Raw genomic sequence first — 14,240 nt, forward strand, 5'->3', positions numbered from 1 at the left:
TAAAATTAGCATAGCAAAGGATTCACCAAGTTGCAAAACATTGCTTTATTAGAAAGATACAGGTACAAAATAAGTTAAGAAATAACAAGACAAGGTGATATAGCTTAGAAAGACTTTGGATAATGTCATTTCTGAGCTTTTGGTTGCAAGCTTTTACATCTCACAGTGATCTTAAGATAAATTAGTAGAAAAACATTTCCAAATTTTGACACAACACTGTAAACAAAACAATGACAGGAAGGTGGTGATGCACTACCAAGATACTCTGCTGGCGTCAACGTATATGTGCAGTAGACTGACTGACTGCTGTCTTGGGTACAGCCAGATGAGCCCCTCAGGAGGCCTGAGCTCTTCATCTGGGACGGTGTAAAGGAATGGCCTTCTTTGGAGCCCTGCGTGGGTTTGGCACAAAGGTCCAGCCGTTCTCTGCACCCAACGTCAACTTGGTCCTTTCAGCTGCTTTCTTCTGCAACCTGACAGCAGTGACACCAGCAAATAAATCAAACAAAGGGGCTGGACACATTAAGATGATGTGACAAGTTAATCAAGTACTGGATCATGAAATTTTAGTTAATGTTTAAATTCCATATAACTATAATTAACAAGTAATTTTTTTCATTGTATGCACCTACTGGACTACAAGCCCAAAGTGACCCCAAATTAGTCATCTTGCTTCCTGTTTGTAAATACTTAGTAGCTCCTAACTGATGAGAAGTGTGTTGAAACCTTTCTTGGTGGAGCAGTAGAATTACTAAACTGTGCTGGACTCTTCAGGACCAAAGTTTGACACCCCTGTCCTATTGCAACTGGAATACAATATACAAAGGAAAAGGCAGACAACAGAAATCACTCACATTGTCCTCTTCCTCTCCAGAGCTTTCCTAGTGGCAGCAGAAATAGAGTTTTTCCCTCCAGTCTGAGGCTCCTTATTCTGCAAAAGGAAGCCCGTCAACTTACTTACTCCATAACCTCACACAGTGCAATGCATTTCCAGTCCTTAAAGAAAAGATTCACTAATTTTTAAAAGCTGAATATACATTCATTTGTCCTTAGACAATTCAATGTGTTCAGTCAATACATTAAACACACAAATGAACAAGTCCAGTGATCAGGTGAAACCTTTATATGAAAGAGAATAACACCACTGCCTGTTTAAAGGCTGGAGTCATGATGCTTTCATTACCTTTTGTTTGAGCTCTCTCTCTCTGGCCAGTTCTCTATCCCAGCTAATCAGCTGCATCCGGTCCGCAGGACACAGGCTAAAGAACAGGTCGTGGAGCTCATAGCGTGCTGACCGCAGCTGTAACACACGAGAGAGATGTGAAGAACAGATATTGTAAAGTCAAACTACAAAACTTCAAACAAACCGGTAAAAACTGACTGACATGCTAATGCAGGGATGGCAAAAGACACAAACTGATCTTGAAACAGCAGTTTAGTAACATTGTCTTAACTGTTAAGATAGCAGTTTTCACAATACTGATATCGAAGACATCTGCACTATGCAAATGTGTTCTTTGAGCACCTTGACCTATCAAAGGTGTTCTGTGGAGGTTAGGATAAACTTTGTAAGATCCAAGAAACATTATGTTAAAAACATTGCAAGCCACTTTTTAACCATGTCACACGAAAACGTCTCCAGTGTGTTTTAGATAAATCGCTGTTGTCGGAACAAAACCTCACATCTCCAAAATGATAACTTTACAGAAGGAAAAAATGTACTATACTTTTAATGTAAGTCAATGGAACCAGACATTGTTTTCACGCCATTTTGGGACGTTTCTTTTGGTTCATTCTTCATGAAAAAAAAATAAATGTCAACAGGCACTCTGAGATGGTCAAAAATGAGATATATGACAAAAATGGACATACAAGGTTTTCTTCCGACAACAGCGATATACTTTACTACATATCACAATCACAATGAGCAGCAATATAACAGTGTATTCTCTCAGAGTTTGAGCATATTAGAGGGTTTACTTGTAGTGTGACTCTCTCCTGTAGAACTCTGTCCTGTCTGCTGCTGTACTCTCTTCCTGGTGTCTGAGACTGAAAGTCCTTGAGGAACAGCTGGGTGTCCTGTGAGTACAACAGTGAAGACCAACAAATCACAGTCTTAATACTGGCATAAACTGGTGTGGTGCACACATGAAAAATGGCATAGTTTGGTGCTGGCTTAAAAAGCTATGCTTACTGACCAGCAATATTTCCACATAAGCTTTTTCCAAATTGCTGTGTACTTTATCCTTTAAATCCTTTACATCTACTACAGACACAAGCAGATTAAAAAAAGATTGATTGCAAGCAGTATCATGTGTGGCAGTAGACACAGTCACCTTGATAGTTCTGATGAGCTGAGCCACTCGCTCTGTACGGAGCAGCCTGCGGGTCAGGTAGCCTTTTACTGCTGCTGCCACTAGGGGGCGAAGACAGACTGAAAGACCACTGCAAGACTAACAGCAGAAGGCGAGACAACCAGGAGAGAAGAGAAATGAGGATCATAGCAATGTAGATCAGGATAACTTGGATTTCAACAAATGTGGCCTTAAAGTGGGCCATATGAAAAAAATACATTAAAAAATAAATTTTTATGACATACAATATGCATGAATATTTAGATTTTCTGATGTATGCAAGGTTAAAATGGACAATTTGCACCAGCAAAAGAGGCTATTAAAATGTACATTACATTTAAAAGAGGCTATGAAAATTATACCATTTTGTGAAAATGTTTGAAAAAATAAACACAAATGTAAAAAAGAAAAGGGGTAAAATCAAACAAAATGAAATGGACAAATTAAAATAATAGTATAAAAAGCAGAAACCAATCAATGATGACTGAAAATAAGCATACTGTGATGTAATTTATCATAACACTAACAATCCCATTGCCCACCCCTACTATGCGCTACAATGCTGTTTTTGGTTGAATATATACTGCATATACACTGTGGTGTGGTGTAGTTCTAAGTTGGAGGTAATACTAGCAAGGGGATATGGGTACCTGTGAAATGTGGAAGGAATCTGAGAGAACGCTTAGCTCAGCCAGTGTGAGCTCGGAGGGCTGTGAGGAGGAGCCCAGACCCATGTAGACAGAGGAGGGTGGGGGGGAGGTTGCCATGTCCTCCAGACGTGAGCCTTTGCCGGGACATGGGAAGGACACACTCCGGAGGAACTGGTATCTTGTTGCCAGCGACTGAGGGAGAGAGAGAGGTAGAGAGAGAGAGAGAGAATGGATGAATAGATGGATACAAGTTGAAAGAGAGATAATGGATGATGAGATAGAGGAGAGTGGACATGTAGAGAGAGTAAGGAGAGAGAGGGCAATGGGAGAAAATAGGCGAATGAATTGGGAGGGAATGGGGTCATTGAAGGACAGTAAATTAGACATGAGCAAAAAGGTAATGGGGGAACAGGGATGGCATAACCAGCCGCATCCACCAAAGAGAGTCAAAGAAAAAGACCAACATGAGCAACAGGACACCGAGGGATCAGGCACTTAAGCTCAGACACTCATGAATTAAACAAAATGATGTGCTCATTTTCTGTGTCAATTCCCACAACATGGCTGGGCTTTCTCCTCTCTGGCCTGACACGCCCACATAGAGAGAGAGACAGAGAAACGAAGAGAAAAGAGGGGGGCTTGCCAGGGCCCATTATAAAAGCAGCCTGTGTTCATTAAAGACCTGTTCGATGCATAAATTACAGTGTGTAATTAATGGCACAAGGACACAACCTACAGAGCACGCTGAAGGAGAAACGGAGAAACAGCTGGCAACAAGGGTGTCCTTGGATTATACCAGCACAGATCTAGATAGCGTATCCTAGAGATGGTATTAAACTTTAACTCAAAGCTCTTTGGGCTGTTCAGACTGAATTTTAAGAGTTTTTACACAGCCATATTGTCAGATACTGTTCCACTCAAGCAGAAGGAAGTTGGAGGATTGCCATGCACCCAATAGAGTCCAAGGGGAACAAAGGTTGATGTGATATCTGGGACTGCTTGTCAGAAAAGCTTTTTTACAGGGCATTAAAGTAAAACCAAAAAATATAATTGAAGTTGTAAAACTTTCAGAAATTGTAGGTCAAGCAATGACTTGCACTTTTTTGCTGTACGCGCTGCACAGGTTTACACAGACTGATCTGTGGCTCAGACTGAAACAGTGGAACATTACAATATGTACTTCGAATGTTTGGAATCAGTTTTCAATCCAGTCAACAGCGTCCTGTGGGCAGCGTCCTATGACCACTGATGAAGGACTAGAGAATGACCAACACAAACTGTGCAACAGATTAGCTACTGCCTCCGACTTCACATTTACAAGGTGGACCAACAAGGTAGGATTACAGTGGACAGTGATTGAACACAGTGTTGAAAACGTCCAGCAGCACTGCTGTGTCTGATGAACACATCACCACAACAATTGAGAAAGCTGGGTAGATTTAACTTGGTGCCTAGTCTACAACAGTTCAGTCTTTCACTGCACAAGTTTCTACTGAATAATAATAATTAAAATGACAAATAATTTCAAACTTTAGAACAGTAGTGTATATGTTCAGTAAGTCAGGCTAGTGTACTAAAACACTTCAGCTTTATTTCCCTACACTAGCATTTTGAAACAAAAGAAAAAAGAAACCAAGCAAAGCTGTTTTGACCGAGGTAATACTCCTGCATGTCCTTACTATCCTAAATAACTAAGATCTGCTGCACAATTCCCATTTACAAACGTACAGGAGGAAAATGGCATTTATTTTGCATTTCTCACCTGCAGCAGCTCCTGCTGTTGCCTGCGCTGCTCCTCCAACAGAGCTTTGACCTGTGCTTCGTGCTCCTGCTTCAGCTCAGGCCACTGTGACGCTGCTGGCATATGAAGTATAAGCACATCATGAGTGGGTTCTGTTTAATTATGGTTCAGTCTAATCATGGCAGATCAACTAACTAATCGCTGCAGAAGCACTTAAAGCAAAATCATTATGCTACACAGAGGCACTGCTTCTCAGCGCACTTAACAGGCATTATGAGTGAGACAAGACTATTATCTGGTCATTATCATTACAGAGAGGGTATTTATCAAGACTTATCATTTTAAATGGATCATAACCCCAACTTGACAAAATATGTCTCGTTTGCTTTTGCAGTGTGCTTTAAAGGAGGCCAGTGCATTATTAAGAAAGCTATTACAGGGCTCGAGAGCTTTTCCTGATTTTTTCTCATTTTTAAACCCCTGTGGGGCAGTAGAGTGTTTGAATACTTTGAGCTTGACAGACAACTTTTAGATGATCATCTTAAGCTTCAATTAAAATTTGCTCATTTTAAAGCACAGTCATTTTTAAAGAAAGAACATCAGATCGGTATTTTTATATGTTTATATTATATACTCAAGGTTTCAATATCAGTACTGGAAAAGAAAGCAGTATTGTGCCATCTCTACTTTGAACAGCCCTGGAACTTCCAGGCTCATACTACAACCAGTAACTGATCATTTTACTTTTTTTCTTTTAAATCCAATTCAGATCTATGGGGTGCAGTGAGAATAGAATAGTTCAAAACCTTGGAAAGCTAAAACCCTGACTATCAAAAATCAGACATGAAAATATTTTGATAACCTTTTATATTATTTTATGTAAATATTAGGAATGAATAATATTGAAATCATATCCATATCAGCAAATTCTCATTTAGCAGACACCCTTTGCTACAGTCAACATCACATTAGAACATCTATAAATGTAAGACTGAGCTAAAAACAGGAATTCGCTGTAAATTTTATCATTTTAATTTCAATATCAGATCAATTACATTTTCCCATTTACCGCCAATTTAATGAGCAGGCATATCTCAACTTAGCTTCACTCACCTTTAGGTGTGCTGGACTGAGGTCGTCCTTCATCCCCCTGCTGTCTTGACACGATCTCCACAGTGTTCATGAGCAGTCTCCGTTTGGCACGGGACACCCCCTCTTGCTCTCCCAGCTCAGGAGTCAGCTGGAACCCTTTGGGCCCAGGCTGGGACCAGAGTCTGGAGGGGGTATCCACATCATATGAGCGATTAAGGGATGACCCATTCAAGGAGTTTTCTATGCCTTCAAATCCTTTCTTTTTCTCGCCTGAGGCATTCTTCTTCTCTTCAGGCTGGTTACTGGCATCTGAGAGGACAGCGGTTCTATGAGAGAGCCGCTTTGAGTCACTGATGGCACGGAATGCCTCTGGCACCCTCATTTTCTGCATCAAGGAGGTGACACAGTGCGACGGCTCAAGCTGTCTATTCCCTGGACATGTCCTGTATTCTTTAGCAACAGCTGCCTGCTGTGCGGTCTGGCTAAAGGTAACCACACATGGAGACTTCACATCAACAGCTGGCAAGATGATGCTTTCATTGTCTGCAGGCATGGTCTGCTGGGGGCTGTTGTAAACTGTGGTTGCCTCTGTGGGATCAAAATTTGCCTGTGACTTCGACAATGTGGATTCTAGGTCTGAGATCAGGACTTTAAGGCTCGATAAGTTGAGCTCCAGCTGAGCGATCTGTTCGGCCTGAGCTGTGCTCCTACAAACAGGCAAATCTCCCTCGGTCCCTGAAAGCATGCTCACAGCCTTTTTGCTTTGGCTACAGGGATCTAGTCCTGCTTCATCATCCACACAAATAGGTGTCTTTACCAGAGGCTTCCTGAATGAACCAGACATAGCACTGCCTTTTTTACTGCGAACTGGGCTTAAGCAGAACTTCGGGGTAGGCACGTTCTTAAATTTTTTACCTGCTGTTTGGCATGGCCTTGGCAGCGCAGTGCCTGTTTTCTTACCCTTGGACTGATAAAGGGACTTTGCTAAGGGTGAAGCTGCTGCTGATGTGGACCGAGTGGGACTTGTAGTCATTTCTGGATGTCTTGAGAGAGATGATGATGCTTTTTCAGTAATACTACCTGCATTGTTTGAGGCGGAAGTATTATTAAGGCGATAACCAACTGAAACTTCAAATTTATTAGCATCTATGTTTTCATCATGGCTGGCCAGCTCACAGGGCTCTATACCTTCTTTATCTGCCCTCCGAGTTTGTGACTGGTTTTCAAGGCTGGGTACCGTTAACTCAGGCAACTGATTCTTTCCCTGGTTACTCCTCTTCTCCCTGATTCTCCTCGGATCACTTTTCCCAATGTCCCCAGGAAAAAACTCCTCATTCTCCTTGTCAGAAAGGCTGTGCTGATCTGCATGCTCAGCTTCACTGACTTTCAAAGCCTTTGCCTGATTGCGTAACATCCGCTGACGTTGCCGATGCTCTTGTGATTTCTTCAGAAGGTTCTGAAGGCTCATGCGGTAAGGCCCTTCAGCTGGATCTGCCTCCACTGATGGGTTTACTGGCTCTATTATATCATCAGGGTGAGCTTGGTTAGAGACTGTAAATTCCTCCTCTAGGACCTCTCCATCTACTGGTGCATGGCTGATGATGTCAATAGCTTTGTTAGTGGAGTTTGAAGAGTTTAAAAAAAGACCACCAAAATCTGAACATCTTCCTTCAGTGCCTATTCCTACTCCCTCAATCCAACTAGAGCTGACATCTGACGTTTCAATGGTCACATAACCAGATGACAGGCCCTGGTGGCTTACATCTGTTTGAGGGTGTTTACGTGACTGGGACAGTAAATGTGTGTCAAATCCACAATCTGTGTTCATCTCAACAGCTGGCTCTGGCTTGTGTCCGACCAAAGGACATCCTTCAAACAGAACAGTTGTGTGGCTGTTCTCTAATGAATCTTCTCCTTCCAAAGGTCTAAGATTTAAGACTGTATGACCATCACAAACTGTAGATGTCAGAGGGTGACCAAGAGCAATTTGCCCCTTCTCACCAGGTGTCTGCTGAGTAGATGGGAAAACTGAGCAGGTGGATGAAGTCCAGTGGGTTTGTATGGTTTCACCACACTCATTTCTACTTCCAGGATTGCAAGTAATAGCTCTAGTAATAGCAGTTTCTGTCTCATCTTCAAATTGGTCAAATGTTGGAGCTTTTCGTAACTAAAACAGAGAAAAAAAAAATATTATGAATCAATTGAACTCATAAGATAACGCAGTAGTTAAGTAGACAACCTGACGTGTTTTATATATTACCTGAACGGTGTCGAGAATGGTCTGTATATAAGACACTCTAGAATTTTTCCTCTTACTCATCAAACAAGCAGCTTCTTCTCTTAGCCTTTGCATTTCTTCTTTCTGGTACTTACTCAGCTGAAAACCAAAGAACAATTGCATTCACTCAAGGTAAAAGTGGTGATATATCTGCAATATTACCTTTCAACTTTAGTATTTTTGGAAATATATATGACTAATAATGATTCATGATATCACGACATACTAGCCATAATATAGTAAAGGCCTTGTTGCCAAGTGGCTTCTATTTTGTCCACTTTACACACAACAGGATTTTTTTCATTTACAGGATGCTTCAGATTTTTTTGAAAAAGCAAATGTTAAAAATCCATAAAAATAGTTAAAAAATTTGAAGAACTACAAAGAAAACAACAAAACACTACAATCAAACGAAGTTGTCAGGTTTGCAAGTAACAGTACAGAGTAACAATAAGCATGAGTTCATTAAACTTATTAATGCAAGCTGATACTGTGACATATTTGGGAAATATAACGACGTTATCCGTTTTATCAACACTGATCAGCAGCATGACTTCAGAGAATATGAAGAAATACCAAGCAACCCTTACCAAAGGAGGCAGAATAGGCAAACCGTAAAATCTTATATTTGATGACCGCTGGCTGAAGATGGCTTGTTCAGACTCTTCACTGTCATTAGTCCTTATTTGCCTCACTTGCCTTTGAATGAATTCCTCATAGTTCTCCATACTGGAGGAATGGCAATAGCTCGGACTGCTTACTTGAAAGTCATAAAACGCCTGAGCTGAAACACGGCAAAACAAACGACTGCCTGGCAACCTCCTCACATCCAACTGAACTGCTAACGGATGGAAGGTAAACTTAGTTGCACGTCTCTTAGCTCACCAGCTAGTCGTGTAGCTAAAATATCCACAGAATTCCACAAAGTCACATGAGTAATATTATATTTTCCAAACCAAAAGTCTGCTTTAAACTTCCTTCGTTTGTTCTTCTGTTTGAAGCCCGCTTCAACTAATTTAGCAGAGTAGCTACATCTAACTAGCGTTAGCTAAAGCGATAAAAAAACGGCCAAACTGCAAATATTTTTCAACTTAAGTAAAACTTTTTAAGAATAAAAACACGTCAATTTCATTTAAGTAATTGTGAAGTATAAATGAATAAATTAGTAAACAGAGAAAGACTTATTTTTTTTCTTGGCTAACGACTACAGACTGAATGTTTACGCTTTAGCCGCTTCAACTGTCATCTTGGGTTGTTTGGAAGAACCGTTATGGATTTCGGCAAAACATCCGTCTCTGGATTGCATATGAGATGCTATTACATAGACAGCATGAGGTCGCTTAACGAAATTATGAGACTTGCCATTTAAAGAAGACAGTAAGACTGTCGCTTACACTGTGGGCTCAGCCATTCTGGAGTTCTTTCCACAGAGCTGACTGAACAGAAATAAAGTACAACTCCACAGAGCAGCTCCGTTACGGGTTTTACAACAAACATACGGTGCCGTATGTATGTATTTCAGCGAACAGTGCCGCCTACAGTACTGAAAGACCCCAAGCGTTCTGTAGGAGAACAAAAGGTTCTGCCAGCGTAACGTAGTTCCTAACAAAAAAAACGTATTAGCCACATTCGCATATAAAACGAATTGATACTTAAATGGTTCTTTGCACAGTGCAAAAGTTTCTTAGGTTGATGGAGAATGTGTTGCATATTGCTCTGTATAGAAAAGGGTTCTATAGCACCAAAAAAGGGTTCTTCTATTGTTACTATGTCAAGCTTGCAACAATAGAAGAACCCTTTTTGGTGCTATAGAACCGTTTTCTATACAGAACAATATGCAACACATTCTCCATCAACCTAAGAAACTTTTGCACTGTGCAAAGAACCATTTAAGCATCAATTCGTTTTATATACAGCTTATGGTTCCTAATAGAATCATTTCCTTTACTAAAGAACCCTTGAACAGCCGTATTTTTAAATGGTGTAATATAATACCATTTAGAACCATTTCTGAAAAGGTTCTGTATAGAACCATATACAACACATTCTCCATCAGTCGAAGACCCATTTAAGCATGACATTTTTCTATATAGACCTCATAGTGCTAAATAGAACCTTTATCTTTACTAAAGAACACTTTAAGGAGCAGATCTTTTAGAGGTGTATTATTATATTATGTGCATTAGAATGTAAGCTATTACTACTAGACTGACAATAAAAATCACCTACTGTAAACAGACCTTCAGCCCTGAAATCCATCTGCACTACATGGTGCACCTGATCACATCTCCAACATCTTCTGCCTGTAGAAGCCTCACCTTTCAAAGCAGGAGTTAAAACATACCTCTTTACAAAATACTTTAAGAATTAGCTGATTACACTTCATATGAACTATTTGTAGTTTATTTCTTAATGAATCTCTCCATCTTGTTTTCATGGTCCTCTTACTGTTCATCTTTTTTAGATGTTATGCTTCTCTTATTGTCCCTGTTGTCTATGTTCATGCTGTTTATATAATGGAAGTTTATATATTGTATATTATAAATATATTTGGATTGCCTCATGCCTTGTTTTCTCTTTTTTCTGTAGATGGACCCACCACATTTCCCTGCTGTAATCTGGAATAACACTGGAAAAAAACAAATCTGGAGGAAAATAGAAGGGATAGAAGGATATTACCACCACTTCCATGCTGTATTTCAATCTATACATGCACTTATTTATATCTACAGTGTGTGTTTGTGTGTGAGAGAGAGTGAGAGAGTGCGTGTGTGAGTGTGTGCAGGTGTGAGTGTGTGTCAGAGAGCAAGTGTGTGTGTGAGAGAGAGTGTGTGTGTGTGTGTGTGTGTGTGTGTGTGTGTGTGTGTGTGTGAGTGAGAGAGAGAGAGAGAGAGAGAGAGAGAGAGAGAGAGAGAGAGACAGACATACAGTTGTGTGTGTGTGTGTGTGTGAGTGAGTCCCGGGGTCTCCAAGTTGAGCACAAAGACGCTGTAAATCCTGTTGAAGTGCCAGAAATGCGTCTCATCCGAACAGCAAGGTCGTTATCTGACCGAGTAATAAATGTCCACCTCATTCACTCACGCTGCAGCTCCGCGAGGACAGCAGGTCCGTCAGTGGATGAATAGCGAGCATCGCGTCCCCGAGGAGCCGGGAGCGCGCAGAGCCGCGTGCGCGTCCCCGTGAAGCAGCGAGCGCGCGCCCAGCCAATCCCCGCTGACTGTGTCATGTTTTACTAATGTCAGGCCAAAAATACGTCCGCCGAGAGGTTGTTCCAACTAGGTCATCCTCTGCTACATCTCTAGGCTTTTTATAGGTTCCTTAGAAAATAAAATAAAACGTGGCTGAACGGAACGGAAAAATAACAACTATAAAAAAAAGGGAATCGATTCACTAGATTCTTAGTGTTTGACAAATTAGGTCACACAATGACAGAAACAAGGCACAGAGACAAAGACTCAGCCCAACACCGCCAAAGCAACAGCCTGACCACCACTGTGTTTTTCAAAATGTATTTATTGGTCATATACAAAATAAAGTAAGCTGTATATCAACAAACATACAGTATATACATCAATAAATTAAAAGACGCCCCAGACTGACTGATACAGTTAATTTCATTGTTATATACCAATACATTATATTACTTATCTACAAATTGCAAAAAGTACAATAACTTAGTTGATAAATACTTACAATTAAATGGACTTTTACTGTATGTATATTTCCCATACAAAGTACTGTGATAGAATTTATTACACCCCATACAGAAAAAAAAGAACAGATTCTTTTTTATATAGACAAAAAAGTGTTACTTTCCATGGTCATAAACTCACAATTTTATAGCTTGAAATTTCTCACTGTATACTTTGGGACAACATCGAAACATTGCTCCTATGATCTATAATCAGGTTAGTCTTTTGCAGTCTTCAGCTTACCGGTAGATATGGACAATGTGGTTCAAGTGAAGGGGGAGAAAAAAAAAGAAAAACAAACAAACATTGGTCTATGAAACATACAAAGTTAGTTCTCCCAAATGCTGCATACAAACTGATCTTGCATTGAACTTATGCATGTCTATTAGAAAGCTGACAAGCCAAAAGAAGCACAACAGTGCCATCAATGCAAAAGATACAAAAATAAAAAAATAAAGAAAATACAGAAAAAAAAAAATAAAATAATACGTAAGGATCCTTGTTGTATTGATTTACAAGCCATGAAACTGGAAGAAAAGTCATGTGGCATGATAAGCACATCCAAAACAGCAACAGCAAAGACGTTAACAGTTGCAATAGCAGTGTGATAAGAAGTTAATCATTTAAATGTCTGAAAACAAGCGTGGCAGTCAGAAGTTGAGGGGGGGGGGGGGGGGGGGGAGACTGGGTTTCTTGGTTAAACCTTAACGAGAGACGCGAATGCAAAGCCTCTTTGAAGGTTTCAGACTCATTTGTCTTTGCTCAGAAATGAAACCTCTTAATGCTTGTCCCAGGAGCCCTAAAGTAAAACTCTATGGGGATCGTGGCAGACCAGAAACACATCTGGGCTATCAGCGAGGCAAGAACGAATAGAAGTCATTCAATACAACGTATTAGTGTAGCACAGCATGGTTACCACACGAATAGTCACACTCTGGAAGAAGTAGGGCAAAGTCTTGCATTTTTAGGGTAATGCCTATGGTGTGCCCAGCAACAGAACTGGACACTTGAGACTAGACTACACTTGCTCAGCCCATTGCTTCCTATTGATATGCTGACAAAGAGCAGGCCATGGCTTGGCTGGGGGTCATCCAAATACAAGCTGGTGGTTGTTGTCACCATTATATTCGAGCCAGTTCTGCCTGCTGTTCCCAGGATTGTCTCACTTTGCTTTTAAAGGGGATTTCCAATGATTTTTCTGCATAATCAAGTCATTAAGATGTGTACAGTGTCATTCAAGGTGGCTTTTAGAGAAACTCACAGAGTGAGTGCTGGTGACAGGAACCAGATATTTGAAAGAGCTCCCTCACAGAAAGACTACATGAAACGATTACACACATGCTGCCTGATACACAAGACATTATTTTATGACAGTTTTGAGATTTTTTGAATACACAAGGCAAAACAGTTACCCAAAGATTTTTTTTTTAGATTTATCACTATTTTATCTTGATCAACAACTCGTGAAGATTCACTGGTCAATTTGGAAAGTAAATAAAATGCAATAAAATGAGTTCAAAGAAATCACAAAACCGCTTTGAATGACTTCAAATCTCAAGCACTAAATTATGCAGAAATTTTGAACAATCAGTGGAATTCCCCTTTGATTACTATTGCCTCTGGTTACTGGGACAAAGCACTATCATAAATGTAATTTCTATAAAAAGCAGTAGGAAATTGTATGAACATATGATATAGCTCCTGAAAACTCAACTGTTGAGGTAAATGTTAATGATTGTTGCACTTTCAAATGTATATTAGATGAGACATTTTCTCTCTTTTGTGAAATCTTCAGTGAAAAGAGACTAATGCAGAAAATCTGAATGGAAAATATTTGTGGTAACTGAACTGCAAGAACAAAATAAAGATAAAAAAATATATATTCTACCATGGGCCCTCCCTACTGCACGCTAAATTTGCATATAATTCATACGTTCACTTCTACACCAAGACGACGACAACAATGACGTACGTGAACAAGCCAAGCCACTCGTCCTCTCCCACACTGGGAAGAGAAGATGAAGAAAGGAAGAGGAGGAGTGTTAATAGTTAGGCGTGGTGGCGCTACCTGGAACACAAGCACTTCAACGAGGAGCACGCCACTGTTCACTAAGTAAGCTAGTAGAATTATTTTTAACCCTTAAAACACACTGCTCACATTATGTCGGACAACGCCACGGAACTGCCACAGCCAATAGGAGAACGCTACCATTGGTTACGAAAGCAACGCCAAAATGGACCAAAAAGACTCCATTACAGAACAATTTCACAGATTAACCAGTCAGAGGAAGTTCACTTTCTTGATTTACATTGATTAAAAAAAGTCCATATAAATATACCTACAATATGTGTCCAAACCTAAATGCCAGATAAGTGCAGCTTTGAGAGGAGCTCAAAATGTATAAGGCCTGATAGTATCTCCCCCCACCCACC

General features: G+C 40.2%; 1 protein-coding gene across 3 annotated transcripts; it reads right to left on the reverse strand.

The window, feature by feature from the left end:
• Positions 1 to 26: 26 nt before the first annotated feature.
• On the reverse strand, positions 27 to 10,895 carry si:ch73-100l22.3 (centriolar coiled-coil protein of 110 kDa). 3 transcript variants are annotated; one of them, XM_017724785.2, is made up of 11 exons: positions 10,682 to 10,895; positions 10,345 to 10,433; positions 8,098 to 8,214; positions 5,859 to 8,004; positions 4,767 to 4,861; positions 3,005 to 3,196; positions 2,337 to 2,453; positions 1,981 to 2,079; positions 1,184 to 1,300; positions 855 to 931; positions 27 to 473 (listed from the first exon to the last, which is right to left on the reverse strand). In XM_017724785.2, the coding sequence occupies exons 2-11, from the start codon at positions 10,372 to 10,374 to the stop codon at positions 353 to 355; spliced, it is 3,111 nt and encodes a 1,036-aa protein (XP_017580274.1). In that variant the 5' UTR covers positions 10,375 to 10,433; positions 10,682 to 10,895; the 3' UTR covers positions 27 to 352. The 3 variants fall into 3 exon arrangements, with proteins under 3 accessions (XP_017580274.1, XP_017580273.1, XP_017580272.1); XM_017724784.2 differs by lacking the exons at positions 10,345 to 10,433; positions 10,682 to 10,895 and adding an exon at positions 8,706 to 9,578 and having other exon boundaries at positions 4,767 to 4,858; XM_017724783.2 differs by lacking the exons at positions 10,345 to 10,433; positions 10,682 to 10,895 and adding an exon at positions 8,706 to 9,576.
• Positions 10,896 to 14,240: the final 3,345 nt, after the last annotated feature.

This window comes from Pygocentrus nattereri, chromosome 15 (assembly GCF_015220715.1).
Source record: "Pygocentrus nattereri isolate fPygNat1 chromosome 15, fPygNat1.pri, whole genome shotgun sequence".
Taxonomy (NCBI): Eukaryota; Metazoa; Chordata; class Actinopteri; order Characiformes; family Serrasalmidae; genus Pygocentrus; species Pygocentrus nattereri.